The 16751-nt window shown below is 36.2% G+C and overlaps 1 protein-coding gene across 4 annotated transcripts in view; it reads left to right on the top strand.

Annotated features, from left to right (window-relative positions):
* MIPOL1 (mirror-image polydactyly 1) overlaps positions 1-1759 on the top strand; it is a 294074-nt gene extending 292315 nt beyond the window's left edge. For all 4 annotated transcript variants that reach the window (XM_055133477.1, XM_055133474.1, XM_055133475.1 and 1 more), the window contains one exon: positions 1024-1759. In XM_055133477.1, the coding sequence (XP_054989452.1) occupies positions 1024-1090 (67 nt within the window). In that variant the 3' untranslated portion in view covers positions 1091-1759. The remainder of the gene's footprint in view (positions 1-1023) is intronic.
* Positions 1760-16751: the final 14992 nt, after the last annotated feature.

The following is a 16751-nucleotide window of genomic DNA, read 5'->3' as shown; positions in this document are numbered from 1 at the left end:
GCATGGATCCATATAAATGAGGCAAGCTGGAGCAGACTAGACCCTGTCGCTCACCAGACTTTGAGGAAGGAAGATTGTATATTTGAAAACTGCTGGATATGATGTGTACTTATAAGAAAGATTTCTTTCTGTATAGCATCAAGAAAAATTTGGGTTGAGATTTTATGCTTTCACTAAGTAAAATAAAGGGAAAAAATCATCAGTGGTCTGATTACCTCGTTTTTGATGAAGCAAAAGCTCACTGATGAACGTCATTCTGATATTCCTCCGAGAGTAGTCTAAGAACACTGACAAATGGGTTTCTAAAATCATGTTGCTTTAACAAAAAATATATATATATATAATTCCTCACTTGCTTATACTTAGAAATAGTAACCTTTAAATGTAGTACAGAAAGTCTACTTTTATTAGTATCAAATAATTTTATACTTAAATTATTTTAACACCACTGAGATAATAACTTTTTCTACCTTGTCACCTAATATTTTTATTTTAATCAGCTGACTTGATGGGGGCAGCAAGTTGGAAGGGGGGAGATTAAATCTACAAGTTGTACAGTTTGCCAGGATGTTGCTGTTTTAGTTGAATAACAAGTATACAGTTGATAATATGTCTGCACTGAGACATGTACTCCTTTAGGTATTACTCCTTTAGGTAAAAGCAGTTGCAACAGCTCTGTGTTTAATATGCCATCCTGGCACTGCATAGTAAATGATTCATGCACAACCTTAATTCAAGTAGGTACATATTGAAATAATTATCTTATATATTGCATGTATCACCTACTGCTGACATAATCTGAATATCTGGGTTAAAGTTTGTGTTGTTGCTGCTTTTTAACCTCAAATACTTGGCACTCTAACACTGTCTGTTGCTTTCAGTAATGCTTTGTTTCTTAACATGACAACCAGGGCTGCCTGCTTGGTCACAGGCAAATACTCTCCTTTTTCAGCCAGACATTCCTAACAGTGCTTACACTTTGCTATTCTTTTTTTTCCTCTCACCTCCCTTCCCCCAACTCAGGCTGGAAAGACTGGTGGACGTCCTGAGGAAGAAGGTTGGAACCGGGACCGTGAGGACAGTGATCTGACTGAAAAAAAACGACAGTCTGGGGAAGCGATCACATCTGGTGACCAGGCTGCTCCATTCAACACTGTGTAAACACTAAAGCCTTAACTTAGCAAACAGTTGTTAGAAGTGGGACACTTCAACCACATTCCAAACTGAGATAAAATCAAATCACAAATGTTTAACTACTTTGCTGCTGACTTGAGTTATTTATCCAAATGTATTAACCACAGTCTTACCAATTGGGTAGGTAGAAAGTTGCAACTTTTTGGTAACTATTTTATCTCAATGTATTTAATATGGCTCTTTTTCCTGAAAGAGTATTGCAACAAGACCGTAAAGTTGCTCAAGATCATATCTCACATATGGCCCTTTCTGAATCAAAATGCAGCAAAGTAAATACTGTCTAAACCTTAATCCACTGTTTTAGGTCAAAATTTCAAATACATACTTTTTTTTCCAATACAGCTATTAATTAATAGAAGTGATCAGACATAATAGTTTTTCTCCAATGCATACATATAGTCCTTGTTAGTATTAACAGATATTAAGTATAGCTGCTAATAATTAAAGGCACATTTTGCTTTAACAAGATTTTGGTTCATTAAAATTATGTTAATCAGTGTATAATTTTTGTTTATTACAAATCAGATAATTCAACCTTTTTAATAAAAAGAGGATATTGATAATGTGTACTCCTAAATTCATATTGTCAGTATTTTTTATTTTGGGATTTGAATAAGCATCTAAAATCTTACTTAAGCTGTCGAAATTGCCAAATTTGTCTAATAGGCTGGGGCACTTTTGACTTGAAAATTAACTTACGTCTATCCTACAAGACAAGAAGTCATGCAACATGTTAAGTATTCATTTCGATTCTCTATGTTTAAATTTCAGTTTTTGTTGTGAAAGAAAGTACTCCAGTGCATAATATATATAATAAAATATAAGAACTTATAAAAATCAAACCTGCCATACATTTTTTCTAGGAGATTATATTTTAAAGTTATAGTAGTGCTTCCAAGTACATACAATTATGAGTAAAACTAATGACTTATCTGTTTGGCCCTAAGAAGTGATCATTATCTTTTTAGATTGAATAGATGAAAGACAAGTAGAAATTATTGTTCCTGGAATAAGGTGAAATAGACAAGGAACAATTAAGTTAATAAAAATTTTGTGGACAAGTGGAAAGTTTCTAAGTCCATATGATTGTTTTAGTTCATCTTTAATATTTAAATTACCTGCCATTGCCTACTTTCAGGACTACCATACAATAATTTGTTGTGCCATTATTTCTTACTACATTAGAAATTTCTTTGTATTTATTCTGCGGGAAAATGTTAGGGCTTTATCATATGGTGACAGAATAATTAGAATGCTTAACAAAGTATTTTTTGCCTTTTTAATACATTAAATTACTAGGAATTGTAATCAGCCCACTGAATTCAAATCTAGAACATACTCATTACTGCCTTCTTTTAATCATTTTTATGAAATCTTGAGGAAAAGATGCTGGAAATCAGATCCAGGCCACCTCATACATGTACTGTATCAATAAGCTACATCTCTGGCTACAATGATATATTTTTTTAACTATCAGTAATAGAAGAAAATATAATAATAACAGGGAATTTACAGAAATAACTAACTGGATTTTCTCAGGAGAAAGGAGAATCACAGCATCTCCTAAGCCAGTGACTATGAAAACATAGAAATCTGAATTAGCTTGATCATTTATGGAAGCCTCTCTGAAGTCTAATTAAGGCGGTTGACAGGTTCCTATGTGAAAGAACAGCACTTTTCAAATCATGTAGGTAAGTGGAGAGATACGGTTCCTATTACTCTAAAGGACCGACAAAACTTTCTTGAGCTACTTTGTTTGAAGTCTAATAAAAAACAAAATATAGCACAAAAACATTTGCAATTTCCAAGCATCTCATGCCTAAAATGTCAAATTAGAGGAACCGTTGCTTATAATTCATATATACAACTTTCATTGAATTTAATATTACAAATTGAAATTTATATAACAATCCTAACATCTATTATTCAGTATAGGTCATCTTCCCCAAATTATTACATCCTCTCCAAATGAGACATCTTAAAAAGTTACAAATGCTTTGTATTAGAATTAAATGTAATCAGCTATTACTAATTGATTTCTTAAAGTATGTCCACCAACAATGTTTCAAATCTTTTTCTTTTGTGTTGAATAGCTTTCTTCAGTAAAGATCAGTTCCTTATACATGTAATCATTAATAATACACCTCGAAAAGTATTCCAATTCTCAGAGCTGTTGCCTAGAGTTTGCTGTAATCTCAATTTGAGTTTTAGAGTAACATAATATACTTTTCCTTATAAACTGGATAGTTCAAAGGACAGAAAACATAAAACAAATTTGCACAGCCCTTGATTATTTTCAGTCTTTTCTCTCCTGTATTTTTAATCTACTCTTATCAACAACCTTACAATAATATACTCAAATTTTTATGACATCATTTGCTGTTGATAACTGTTATTTGCAACTCATCTCTTTATTGACATATTTATACATATAAATATATATCTACACAGACAAATACATTTGCCTTTTAAAAAATTGATTTATAAGTCAACTGTTAGGCTCTAGTGATTTCAGTATTTTGTTCATGTTTTATTAGAAATGCACATGGTTTTCTGAGGCTTTTAAACAAATACATGGAATGGTTGAAAGATTTATATTGCTTGTGCTTAGCTAAATATGTCATCTCTAGAAAAGATGTGGTTTATTTTGGCACTGTTTTAAAAACTCAAATATTTTAAACATTTGTTAAGTTAGAGCTTGCACATTTGAACTAGAGGCATACGTTCCAGAATAGCATCTCAAGTTACCAAACCTTTTGTAATCCTTTTACTAGAATAACTATTTTTTGAAAAAGCTTTATTTTCTTTTTATATTATGTACCTTAAATTGGACTTATAAAAGTTGACTTTTTTTAATGAAGGATTTTTAGATAGAATTGGGCTGCACTAAATATATACCTCTGAGAATCATTGAAACACAACACTGTATATATTGATATTTCCTTATAGAATCAATACATTTTAAATTTTACTATTTTCTAAATATAGAATTATGGGATATAAGAATATTTTTGAAACAGTCAGTTTATTATCTCAGTATTAACATAGGTACATTTTAAAGCACATACTTACTTCCCAAAATATGTATTATCTTTTGGGTGGCTTGGGGGGGACAAAGGAGGAGGGGGTATTTGGCCATACTTTGGCGGTGCTCAGGCTGACTCCTGGTTCTGTGCTCAGGAATCACTCCTGTTGAAGCTCAAGAGATCATTTTGGGATTCCAGATTTAACCAGGTGGACCATGTGCAAGGCATGTGCCCTACTGGCTATATTCTGCTCCAGTCCCTAAGAGTCCCTAAGTATGTGTTTACTGTTTTATTCACATAAAATCTCTGAATTCATATCCTACACATTCCAATGCAGCTCTTACACACTGATCTTAAATTTATAATTATATGTTCTTGGGACAGAAATATCAAAAACCTGGAGTGTAGATTTGCCTTAGAGAGGCCCTATTAATTCTGTGCTACCGCATCGTCCCCTGAGCACCACTGAATGTGATCTAAAAACCAAGTAAGTCTTTCAAAAGAGGGTTGTTATATTCAAAACTATCACTGTATCACTGTTTCACTGTCATCCCCTTGCTCATTGATTTGCTCGAGCAGGCACCAGTAATGTCTCCATGATGAGACTTGTTGTTACTATTTTTAGCATATCGAATATACCACGAGTAGCTTGCCAGACTCTGCCATGCGGGTGAGATACTCTCGGTAGCTTGCCGGGCTCTCTGAGAAGGACAGAGGAATCGAACCCAGGTTGGCTGCATGCAAGGCAAACACTCTACCCGCTGTGCTATTGCTCCAATCCTTCAAAACTATGTGAATATAAAATAAATAGTGATGAAATATTAAATAATAAACTGGTGTTTATTATTAATATGTTTAGAACCTAAGATCAAATTATCTTAATTAAAAAATAATAGATTTATGCAGGATACCTAATTAATAGTTCCAGAGAATATGGTTTACCTACAGAAAACTTAAGTTTGACCCTGGAATGGCCAGATCCCACAAGTACTATTGGGAGTAAGCCTCAAGCACAGCCAGTTGTGATTCCAAACCCAAGAAATAATTACAAGTAAGTAATAGATTGATTCAAATATACTACTTCGACGAACCTCCTCTACTCTATAAGATCTGCGTAAGAGAATATTGCTGTAACCAGTACTGGAATCTAAAAACACTGCTTCTGTTGTGTTTGATTATCTAGTCATGAAAATATAAATACAAACAAACTTTGTACCTATAATGAACTTAGAATTGAAAACTTAACATACATGACTTAAACAGGTTCAGGGTGAGAGTAGCTGTTTGGGGGCCAAGATTCAAAAACTGGTCATTGCTAAACTCATATTACTTGATAAAAAATATTATTAAGAGCTTTGTAATGTTAAAATCATGCATTTTAGTTCCTTTTATATACATGGTTATAGAATTTTTGCTTAAGTAGTTAACTACTTTCAAGGAGATTTATTACATAAGTACATCATATTTGGCATGTGTTTAGCATTTTCCTTTTGCAAGAACTAATTTGTGATTTATGGTAATCAAGACTGTGATTGATAAATTCAGCTTTTATAGGTGTGAAAGATATTTTGCCTTCAGTGAAAATTTTAGGTTAACAGTTTTTTGCTTTTATTTTTAAGTATGTTTCAAGACACTACTCAGCTCTCTTTGACTTACTTTGTTCTTGCTGTCATTCTCACTGTAGTTCTCAATACTCTATGACCTCTGACTGCTTTAAAGATTTTCCCTTTGTTGTTAGTCTTAACTATGTTGATTATGATGTAATATGGGTTAGATTTCTGCATGTGTCTGTGCTTGTGTTTTGTTGAACTTTGTGAACTGGTTTTAAATCTGTTGAACGTTTCTACATTTCAGTCATTCTCCCCAATATTTTTTATCCCCCCAACTCTGTTTATCTCCCTTTAGATCTACTATTCGATATGTATTAATGTGCTTGAAATTGTCCTACAGCTCATTCATACATAGCCCATATTTCTCCAATATATTTTTCCTCTGTTTCATTTTGGATGATATTTCTGTTATTTTGTCTTCAAATTTACTAATTTTTTTATTTTGCATAATCTAATGTATTCATAGTCGTATCCAGAGCATTTTTCTTTGAAGATATATTTTTCATTTCCTAAGGTTGAAGTTGGATTCTTTTTCATTGCTTTAATATATATCTTTAGTTTTCTCATGCTTTATATTTTCTCTGGAATATTAAAAATATCATTAATATTATTGTAAATAGCATTACAATAAAATTTAATAAATTTTATTGTATAAAAATTACATTGATGTTCTTATTTATTCTGATATCCAGGTGTGTTTTTCTAGTGGTTTTCTTTTTCTTATCATACATTGTATTCTCCTGCTTTGCATACCTGGTAATTTTTATGGATGCAATCATAAAATACATAGATACGCTTTATTTTATTGGTTAGTTTTTATTATTCATTAAAATATTTTGTGCTTTGTAGGAGGGATTGGGACTAGGCCTTCTCCAGCCAGATCCCCCATTTTCCAGTAGCCTGGCAGCCACACCCACAAACTGCCCCCCGCGCCATGTAATCCCGCCAACGGCCAACATCCAGAGACTATAAGATCAAGCTCCCGGAAGAGAGCAATGCGGAGTCTCTTGCCCCCCGTGCCTAGCTGTCTTCATCTAGGCCCCTCAGAAGGGACAGGTTACCTTTCCCTCCCTGCCCCAAGCAGAGCCTTGACAGTTGAAGACCTCCAGAACCCAGCCACAGCCATGCTCAAGGCCACTCTCCACACATTTGGACGAGCCTCAAGCATGAAGGGACTGGCAAGGAACTCACGTGCGTGCGACCCGGGGCTGAGATCTCCAAGCTTGCTCGGATTGGGACTAAGCCTTCTCCACCCAGACCCCCCATTTTCCAGTAGCTTAGCAGCCACACCCACAAACTGCCCCCCGGCTCTGTGTAATCCCAACAATGACCAACATCCAGAGAGTATAAGACCAAGCTCCCGGAAGCTTTGCGGCAGCACAACATGTAATAGCCTTGTTCTCCCTCTTGAAGAACCTGAGAAGCTATCAAGAGTCTATTGCCCTTACAGGAGAGCCTTGCAAGCTCCCCATCGTGTATTCATATCCCAAAATACAGTAAAACATATATGCATACCTCTCGGAGAGCCCGGGAAACTACCAAGAGTATCCCGCCCACACTACAGAGCCTGGCAAGCTCCCCATGGCGTATTCGATATGCCAAAAACAGTAACCATAGGTCTCATTCCCCTGACCCTGAATGAGCCTCCAAATCGTTGGGAAAGACAAGTAAAGAGAGGCTGCTAAAATCTCAGGGCTGAGTGTGATAGAGACATTACTGGTACCCACTTGAGTAAATCGATGAACAACGGGATAACAGTGATACAGTAGGAGGGAAGAGTTATATTATTTCATACAGTTTGATTCCTATTAGGCTGTTTTAAGCCTTTATAGACCCTAGTGCCTCTAGTTCAGCACTAATTTTTGCATAAATTTGAAAAATCTACTTCTACCTGATGTCCAGTGTGGTATGAAGTAACTCTACTTAGATATTTTGGTCATTGTTTGGTGACTCCTATCCTGGCCTGGGTACTTTGCTCATAGAAATGTGCATCATAGTACTCAAAGGAAGTCTGAGGAAAACTAGAACAGTTCTTTAGCGCCCTCTCCTTCCATTACTCTTCAAACCAATGAACGTTCCTCCCACAGATTCTCAGTGACTGTGTAACTGTAACTCGGGGAGAATGTGAGACTCTGTTTTCGTTCTTGCTCCCACCACTGGGCTCTCCTATTCCTTTTCCTTTTCCTCAGGAATCCTGCCATATTACCTCTTGTTCAAAGTCTAAAAACCCATTGACCCATATATTTTCACTGTTACTTTTTGTTACTGTTTTGTTTTGGGGGTTTGTGGGGATATTTATGTTGGAGTGTGGCAAGGAGAGTTTTCGGTAAATGTGATCCATTACTTAGGCATGGCCAAACGTGAAAACTTTCCTGTAACTTGTATAATGTGTCTAGCTCCCTTCTTCACAAATGAGAAATCAGTCGTCTTCTGAAATTGTCTTACTGTTCTTCTGAAAATAAAGTCTGTTTTCTCTAATTACTTGTTAGGATTTTTTCTGGTCTTTGTAGTATAACAAGTTCATAGAATTTATTGAAACTTTGTCTTGGTATCTTCTGTCAGTTTTAGGAAATCTTTGAGAAAAAAATCTTTGAGAACTTTCTTATTACCCCTCCTTCGAAGACTCTAATTATATGTTAATCTTTTCACTATGTTCCTATATAGCTCCTTTATCCTCTTCTGCATTCCTCATACCTTATTCCTATGTGTTAGATCTTAATGTTTTTAATTACCTTTCGGGCTGAAATGATAGCACAGCAGGTAGGGCATTTGCATTGCACATGCCGACCCGGGTTCGATTCCTTCACCCCTCTCAGAGAGCCTGGCAAGCTACCGAGAGTATCTCACCCGCACGGCAGAGCCTGGCAAGCTACCCATGGCGTATTCAATATGCTAAAAACCGTCACAAGTCTCACAATGGAGATGTTACTGGTGCCCGCTCAAGCAAATCAATGAGCAACAGAATGACAGTGATACAGAATTACTTTTCATTTCATTGATTCTACTTTTGCTATTAAATCTATTTTTCACTCTTTAATTTCTGTTTCTGTATTCTACCATTTCCTCTTGCTTGTTTATTGGTTTGTTTAGCTAAATTTCAATTAGCTAGTGAAATACTCATTGTCTGCCTTTGACTCTATTTTCTTGAACATACTAGTGATAGTTACTTTAAGACCATGTCTAATGACTCTGACATTGGAATAGTGTATCATTCTGTGCTGTCTCTTTGTTCAGTGGTCTTTAGATGGGTGGTCATCTCTCTTAGCATGCCTGCTAGTTATTGAATGAATCGAAGACACCCTGAACCTCCAGATGACTTTGTCTTCCTCCAGAGAGGGTTTAGCATTTCCTGGGAAGATTGAGTGTAAGGTGATTGTCTTAATCATCAAGAACTGTGCTGAATTGAATCTGGGATGCAGATTTAGTAAAACACAGTTTTCTCTATATACCTCTCCTATCACATAGCTCCCTAGGACCCTCAATAGTGAGATTGAGACCTAGAGTAAGGCCCTTTTAGATATTCTTAAAGCTTTGGGCAGGTGGGGGCAAGGGACTCTCCAGATGTGGTAAGTAAAACTTAAAGGCTGTTCTTGGTTATACTTTGCTCAGCTGTGCAGGCCTAAGATTTCAGCAAAGAGATGCTGTTATGACTGAGTCATTTGGACTGCACTCAGCAGTGCTTGGGAGTCCATGAGGTTGGAACTCAAGGGTCCCTTGGCCCTCATACAAGCTCTTTTAACTTTTCACTCAGGACAGCTCTTAATTTGCCAAGATTTTGTTTTTGTTTGGGGGCCACACCCAGTTTGCTCAAGACATATTCCTAGCTCTGAACTCAGGAATTAATCCTGGCAATGCTCAGGGGACCATATGGGATGCCAGGGATTGAATTTAAGTCACCCATATACAGGGTAAACGCCCTACCCACTGTACTATCTCTCCAGCCCCATGTCAGGTTTTTTAAAAAGGAAGCCAGCATGTGTTTCAAGCCCTTTGAATCTCTGTCATTGCACTGCTGCAAGATTGCCCGAAGCTCGAATGGTTTGTCTGTCTTCCACAAGAAAAAAAGCCCAGGTCTCGCTTTCACCCAAAACTAGCAGATACCTCCAAGGGAGGAGATGATCTGACACTCTGGACCATCAGTTAACCTCTCTGTTCTCTGCCCTGGAATCTTTGTCCTCTACTTGTCTGTTTCAATCCTTCCCTGAGACTTCTTAACAAATACTTATCCAAATTTGTGAGGTTTGCATTTGTAATGATAGTTTTTTTTTTAATTTCTGATGGTTATATTCTAATCATACCCAAATCCATTTGGTTGTTTTGATAATATCTTGTTTATACCTCAATCTTCAAGACCTTTTCTATTTTCTTACACATTTTAAATTTGCTCATTCTTCTGATCATTTTAATATCTCAAATATTTTGCCATTATTTCCGCCACGACATTTCTTTTTCCTTATTTCTTTTCAGGGGAAGTCTTCCAGCTGGTTTTCAGAGGGTCCAGGAACCACTCCTAGCACTGCTTAGTAAACTATGCCAGTGGTTCAATGCAGGGACCTGAGGTATGGTGCTGCTCTGACCCTGCCATGCAGGGTGTACCCAGGCCACAGTTGGCACTGCTTGGTGGACTCCAGAGCTACATCTGACAGTGCTGAAGGTGCTCTGTGGTGTTGGGTATCAAACAGGGTAAACTTAGAGCAGTTTAAAATCCTTATTGAATATTATTGGGCAATTTAAATGAGTTAAAAATCCAAAGGAGGGATAGATTGTGGTTGAAGGAGTCAGAGGAGAAGTTCTCCTTTGTATCTTCATTCAGAGCTAGAGTAAAAATTCTCTCCTGGATGCGCCCTGTACTTTTTTCTCATGCCCCTTCTATTATTCCAGGAAATGGCAATGAAACCAAATTTCAGCTTCATCCATATCATCAAGCAAATGTTTTCAAGGTCTTTCATGCCTATCATTCAAAGTTTCCAGTTTTACCCAGGTTTTGGCCTCTACATATTCCTTGCCAACTTTCCAACATATTAATGCAGGCTTTGGAGATGGCTTACAGAACTGAGGCATATGCTTTGCATGCCTGAGCACCAGGTTTGATCCCTGATACTACTTGGTCCCTTAATCACCATTAGGTGTGTGTGTGTGTGTGTGTGTGAGAGAGAGAGAGAGAGAGAGAGAGAGAGAGAGAGAGAGTTGACATTTTTTAGCCAGTATTTTTAGTTGCTTACATATGTGGTTTCATGTTCCATCGAAGCAGAAAACAATACTTAGGATAAAATGTTATTCCACTTTTACACACACACTGCCATACATAAATATGCAAATATATAATTATACTGCTCATAAAATACTCTGGACAGTCTCACTTATATACATGATTCAATTTAGTAGATAATGAATTAACCTTCCAAGATCCATAATTGCAGTTCTTTGTCTCTACCGTAACTACAAACAGTTTTCATTCAAAGAAAATGATTGAATAATCCCAATTAGACTGGGCAAGAAAACCAACAGCTGTCTAAAATGAAATGTTTGACTTATGAGCCATGTGTCACTCTGGTTTATCTGCAGCCAAAAGATTCAGAACCATTCAATTAACCGTGTTGCTTGGGAGGGTCCCGTTGCCCTGAATAAGAACTGCCTGGTGATGAGTAAGAGGTATCCGTGACACACAAGTTCAGACCTTGCAACTCTGTTTTTGTTGTTTGAACTTTCTTCTCTGTTGTAGCTAGGGATCTGGCGTGGAATTTAAACATTTGTGTGGTTAGTTCCATTCCTTTAGCCATTGTGTTGTTAAGCTCTAGCTAACGAACTTTCTGCACAGGCTCCACGTGAGGCAAGACAGAAAACAGCAATCAACATTTCTGGCTTCACAACTTAAAACATATGATTTGTTTGCCTTTGAACAAGGAAAATGCTCTCACCTATTCACTTCACCTGTTCCCTCAAAGTAGTCTTCATAATATGCATGTAAAACTAAATAATAAGTTAAGGTGCACCTCAGAAAAATTAAATTAATCAGTGACTTTTATTTCAGAGTCATACCTACCATAGCAGAGACTTCAAAATGCCTCCCTACATTAAAACTCAGGGACTTAGCCTAAAGTAGAGGAATCAAAATTACATAATATTTGAAAAGGTGAGAGCTGCCAAATGTACCAGGAAGGAGATATACTTTGTCTCATCTAACCTTCCCATGCCAACAACTTTTTGTTGCTTAGGGAGATCCTCCTAATAATGCCAGACAGAACATATAAATTATGTACACATGGGCCTGACAACAGTACAGCAGGCAGGGCACTTGCCTTGCACGAAGCCTACCCTGGTTCAATATTCAGCATCCCATATGGTCCTCCTAGCCCCACCAGGAGTGAACACTGAGGGCAGAGCCAGCATAAACTCTGAATACCGCCAGATGTGGTCCCAAAAATAGCAGCAATAACTACAAAAAACTATGCATACACTTGCTAAAGATAGATTTTTGTTCGAAATCTCTAAGCTTTATTTTGTTGTCTAGGCATACTTTTTTGAAACTAAAGCTACATGACTAAAAGAGAGGGGACTCACGGGCTGGGGCCATAGCACAGCCGTAAGGGAGGGTGTTTGCCTTGCACACAGCTGATCATGTTCAATTCCGAGCATCCTACATGGTCCCTCAAGTCCATCAGAAGTGATCCTGGAGTGTAGAGCCAGGAAAAAGCCCTGAGTACAGCTGCAAGTGGCCTCAAAACCAAAAATATATAAATAAACAAAAAAAATAAGGGGCTGGAGCCATAGCACAGTGGGTAGGGCATTTGCCTTGTACACGGCCAACCTGGGTTTGATTCCCAGCATCCCATATGGTCCCCTGAGCACCACCAGGGTAATTCCTGAGTGCATGAGCCAGGAGTAACCTCTGTGCATCGCCAGGTGTGACCCCCCCAAAAAAATAAGAGTGGACAGAATTTCTCCTCAAACTCATAAACGAATTCTGAAGGCATATCTAGTGGAGAAAATTCAAATACAGTTTATAATGTAGTTTACATAATAATCAGACTGACAGGCCTCAGTGTTACTCTGAAGACTTATTCTTTACTTGAATTTATTCTCTGGTATTATCTTACATCATAGTCTTCTCACTTTGCAAATTTAAGTTTGCTGTTTGCATCTTATTTTTTTTACACTGTGATCGTATTATAAGGTGACAGAGAAATGTGGATATATAATCTTGTTTGTCAACTGGAAATTAGAAACTTCAAAAATTGTTTCCTGTAATTAAAATATCAGTCATATAAAACTAATCATTTTATTTCTGCTTCTATAGGTAAGAATTACAACAATGTTTTTAAGAGAATTGGTTCATTATTTAAAACTACATGTAATACCTATTATTGTTTAACTTGCAGTAAGATAAATAGTGACTCTATCATTTATTGAATCAATGAATGATATATGTGTGTTCTTATCTTTAGATTTTAGGAATATTTTGGGGGCCATATTAGATTTAATAAGGAGTCAGTTTCCCAAATCATACATCAAAGTTCTGAAGCATTATTTTGCTTTCAAATAGATGGCAAGAAATCAATGAAAATTTTGCTTATATAGATGGTAAGAAAATTTTCATTCACATTACAATAAAATTTTCATTCAGATTACAACAAAAAACTATGCACACACACTAAAGATAGATTTTGATTCTTTACTTCAGACACACTATTCATTTCAATGCCTACCCTATATTTTCATTGTTTAATTCATTTGCCATTTTTAATCCTCTACTCAGTCAAATCCATCTTCATGTGTTTAAATCCAATTTATCCTTCAAGAACACTTATATTCCACCACTACATTTCCCTAATTCCCCACCCCACCACCCAGTCACAGTAATCTCTCTTCTATATGCGCGCTAACCCTGACTTCATCTCCATGAGGGTATTTATTAGGTTTCCTCTTGTTTGGATATTCCTATAATATATCCCATTTCATGCAGCTTCTGGAGATCATGGATTCAATCTTGTTTATATTCCTTTGCACAGGTAAATACTTGACGAATAGAGATTCTTGTTTAATGATTAAAACCTGAATTTTCAAACTTTTTTATAAACAATGTGTGACCTATCTTTCTAAAAACACACAACACTAGAATATACCATTATGACAAATTATCTTGCACCTGACAAATTACCAGGTGGAATATTATTTATATCTAAATATGTTAACTTCTAAACATAATTTTAGGGAGGGTTTTTTTTTTTACTTTTTAAGTCCATTTCACTAGATTTTCTTTTTAGTTTGGGTTTTTTCCGCCACACCAGCTGTGCTTAGGGCTTACTCTTTATCCTTCACTCAAACATCACTCCTCAAGAACTTGGGGTGGGAATCAAACCCGGGTCAGCACCTTACCTGCTATATTATCTCCCCAGCCCCTTAAAGTCAGTTTCTTATGTAAGAGTTAAATTTTGATTTGATATAATACCAAGTTTGAGATTTTGTTCTTATGATAAAGTTAAAAATGGTTTCATGATCTTAGAAAGCCAGGTATGGCTGCTAAGCACTGCTGTGTGTAATCCTTCCCTAAAAGAAAAAAAAAACAGACTACCCCCCAAAAGCTATTAAAATATTCACTAAACAACAGTAATAACTGATTGCTCTCTCTAACCCAGAGTGTCAGAATTCAAACACCAAAGTAGAAGGCAAGTATATATACACATGTAAAACAAATATGGCAGTCAGATGCCTTCTAATATTGCTGCTATCTACCCTAAATGATGATTTCAAGTTCAGAAATTCTTCATTTTCTAAAAGTAATCAGTTTGCTGAATTTTGACTACTTTGAATATTTTTAGAGAATTTAACTGGTTGTTTATTCATTCAATAGCTAAACTATATTCTAAATATTTACAAGCAAAAATTAATTGCACTTGAATATTGCACATCAAGCTACTGCTTCAGAAATTAATATTTCATAACTAATAATATTTATAATTTCAATTTCCACTCACTTCTGTCATATAAATTGTTCTTAAGAAACAAGAAGGCTAGGGAGGTGCTGGAGCGATAGCACAGTGGGTAGGGTGTTTGCCTTGCATGCAGCGAACCCGAATTCAATTCCCAGCCTCCCATATGGTCCCCCAAGCACTGCCAGGAGTAATTCCTCATTGGAAAGCCAGGAGTAACTCCTATGCATTGCCAGGTATGACTCAAAAAATTTTTTTAAATTAAAATTATTTTTAAAAAAGAAGGCTAGAGAGATAGTACAGTGGATAGGGTGCTTGCCTTCCATCTGGCTGACCCGGGTTCAATCCTTGACACCTCATGTGGTCCCGCAGAACCCACCAGGAGTGATTCATGAGCACAGAGCCAGGAGTAAGCCCTGAACACTGATGGGCATGGTCCACCCAAAAAGTTAAAATAAAAAAGAAACCTTAAGAAGGCTTCATTCTTTAAAAAACAAGTCAGTTATTACAGAGCTTTCTAAACATCCAAGCATAGAATAACCACTGCATTTCACTTGTACCACCATAACAAATGCACTGAAAACCTTTAAGTTTCTTTTTTAAAAATCAGTATTTGATCTTCTCGTAAATCTATCCTGGCTGTGTCTAATCAAATTATGTTTTCAAAATAGTCTTTTTCTAAAATATTCTCTAGTATGCACCTCACACACAGTTAATTATCTTCATTGCAATTGTAGTGATTTATGTAACAAGATTATTATAATTTGCTAATATAGCTTCTTTATTAAAGAACAGTAAAGCAAAAATAATAAAATTGTTTTTATGATGTTGAAAATTTTAAATTCCAGACCACAGAGATAGTACAGCAGGTAGGGTTCTTGCCTTACCTGTGGCCAACTTGGTTTAATTTCCAGCAACACATATGGTTGCCTGATGGTCCCCTGAGCACCACCAGGAATGGGCACAAAGCCAGGATCAATCCCTAAGCACAGCCGGGTTTGGCCCAAAAACAAAATGAAGAACACTTTAAATCATTTTAATGAATTGGGCTCAAATATTTGGGACAGAGCCAAATGAATCATTTTTTTTTCTTAAAGTAACAACAACAACAACAACAACAAAAAGGTTAAGACACTACCTGTATTGACATTTTTTCTTGAATAGGTAAAAGAATTTTCTATGTTACAAGCTTTTGTTGGGAAAATCTAACCTAGCAAGTAGTTCTTACTTGGAATCATATCTTTAATCCTAAGATCTCCCAGCTTTTTGAAATCAGTAAATAAAAACACTTTGTCACCTAATAGAACATTCATAGTTGAGTAAAATGAGCACAGAAGAATAACAATATGGGTTTTTTTCCTTGTTGGGTGGTGTGGCATCAGCCATATTATGAGGACTATTAAGCAGGCATGAACTTGGTGATGTGGGAAGGAGAAAAAAAATAGAGTTATGTACTTGGAATATCGGGACTTCATATCTCTTCATTCTCAGCAATGGAAAACTAATTATCAAATGCTTCCTTGGCAGTAGGGCTGTCTTTTTTGGGGGTAAACTCCAACAACAATAGTGAGTTTTGTGTTGAAATATGGAATGTAATCAAGGTAAAGAGAAAATGAAGTGAAATTTATCAGTTACGCAGGCGGGGGTGGGAGGTGGGAGGTATACTGGGGTTTTTGGTGGTGGAATATGGGCACTGGTGAAGGGATGGGTGTTTGATTATTATATAACTGAGACATAAGCCTGAGAACTTTGTAACTTTCCACATGGTGATTCAATAAGATAAATTTAAAAAAGAATATCAATATGACATAATAGACTTTTTCAAACTTAGAAATACAAATTTGTGCTCATTCGTACCTTCATGTTTTCATCTCTATTATGATTAGGTGCTAAAATTTGTGCCATCAAGCTTAATGTTTTGACAGATTTTTTTTTATAAACCTTGTATTATAAATTTGCCTTGAGCCAAAATTTAACATAAAATCTCAGAA

Source organism: Sorex araneus, chromosome 3 (assembly GCF_027595985.1).
Source record: "Sorex araneus isolate mSorAra2 chromosome 3, mSorAra2.pri, whole genome shotgun sequence".
Lineage (NCBI taxonomy): Eukaryota > Metazoa > Chordata > Mammalia > Eulipotyphla > Soricidae > Sorex > Sorex araneus.
The sequence above is the reverse complement of the archived record's forward strand: the minus strand, read 5'-3'. Positions and strand labels throughout refer to the sequence as shown.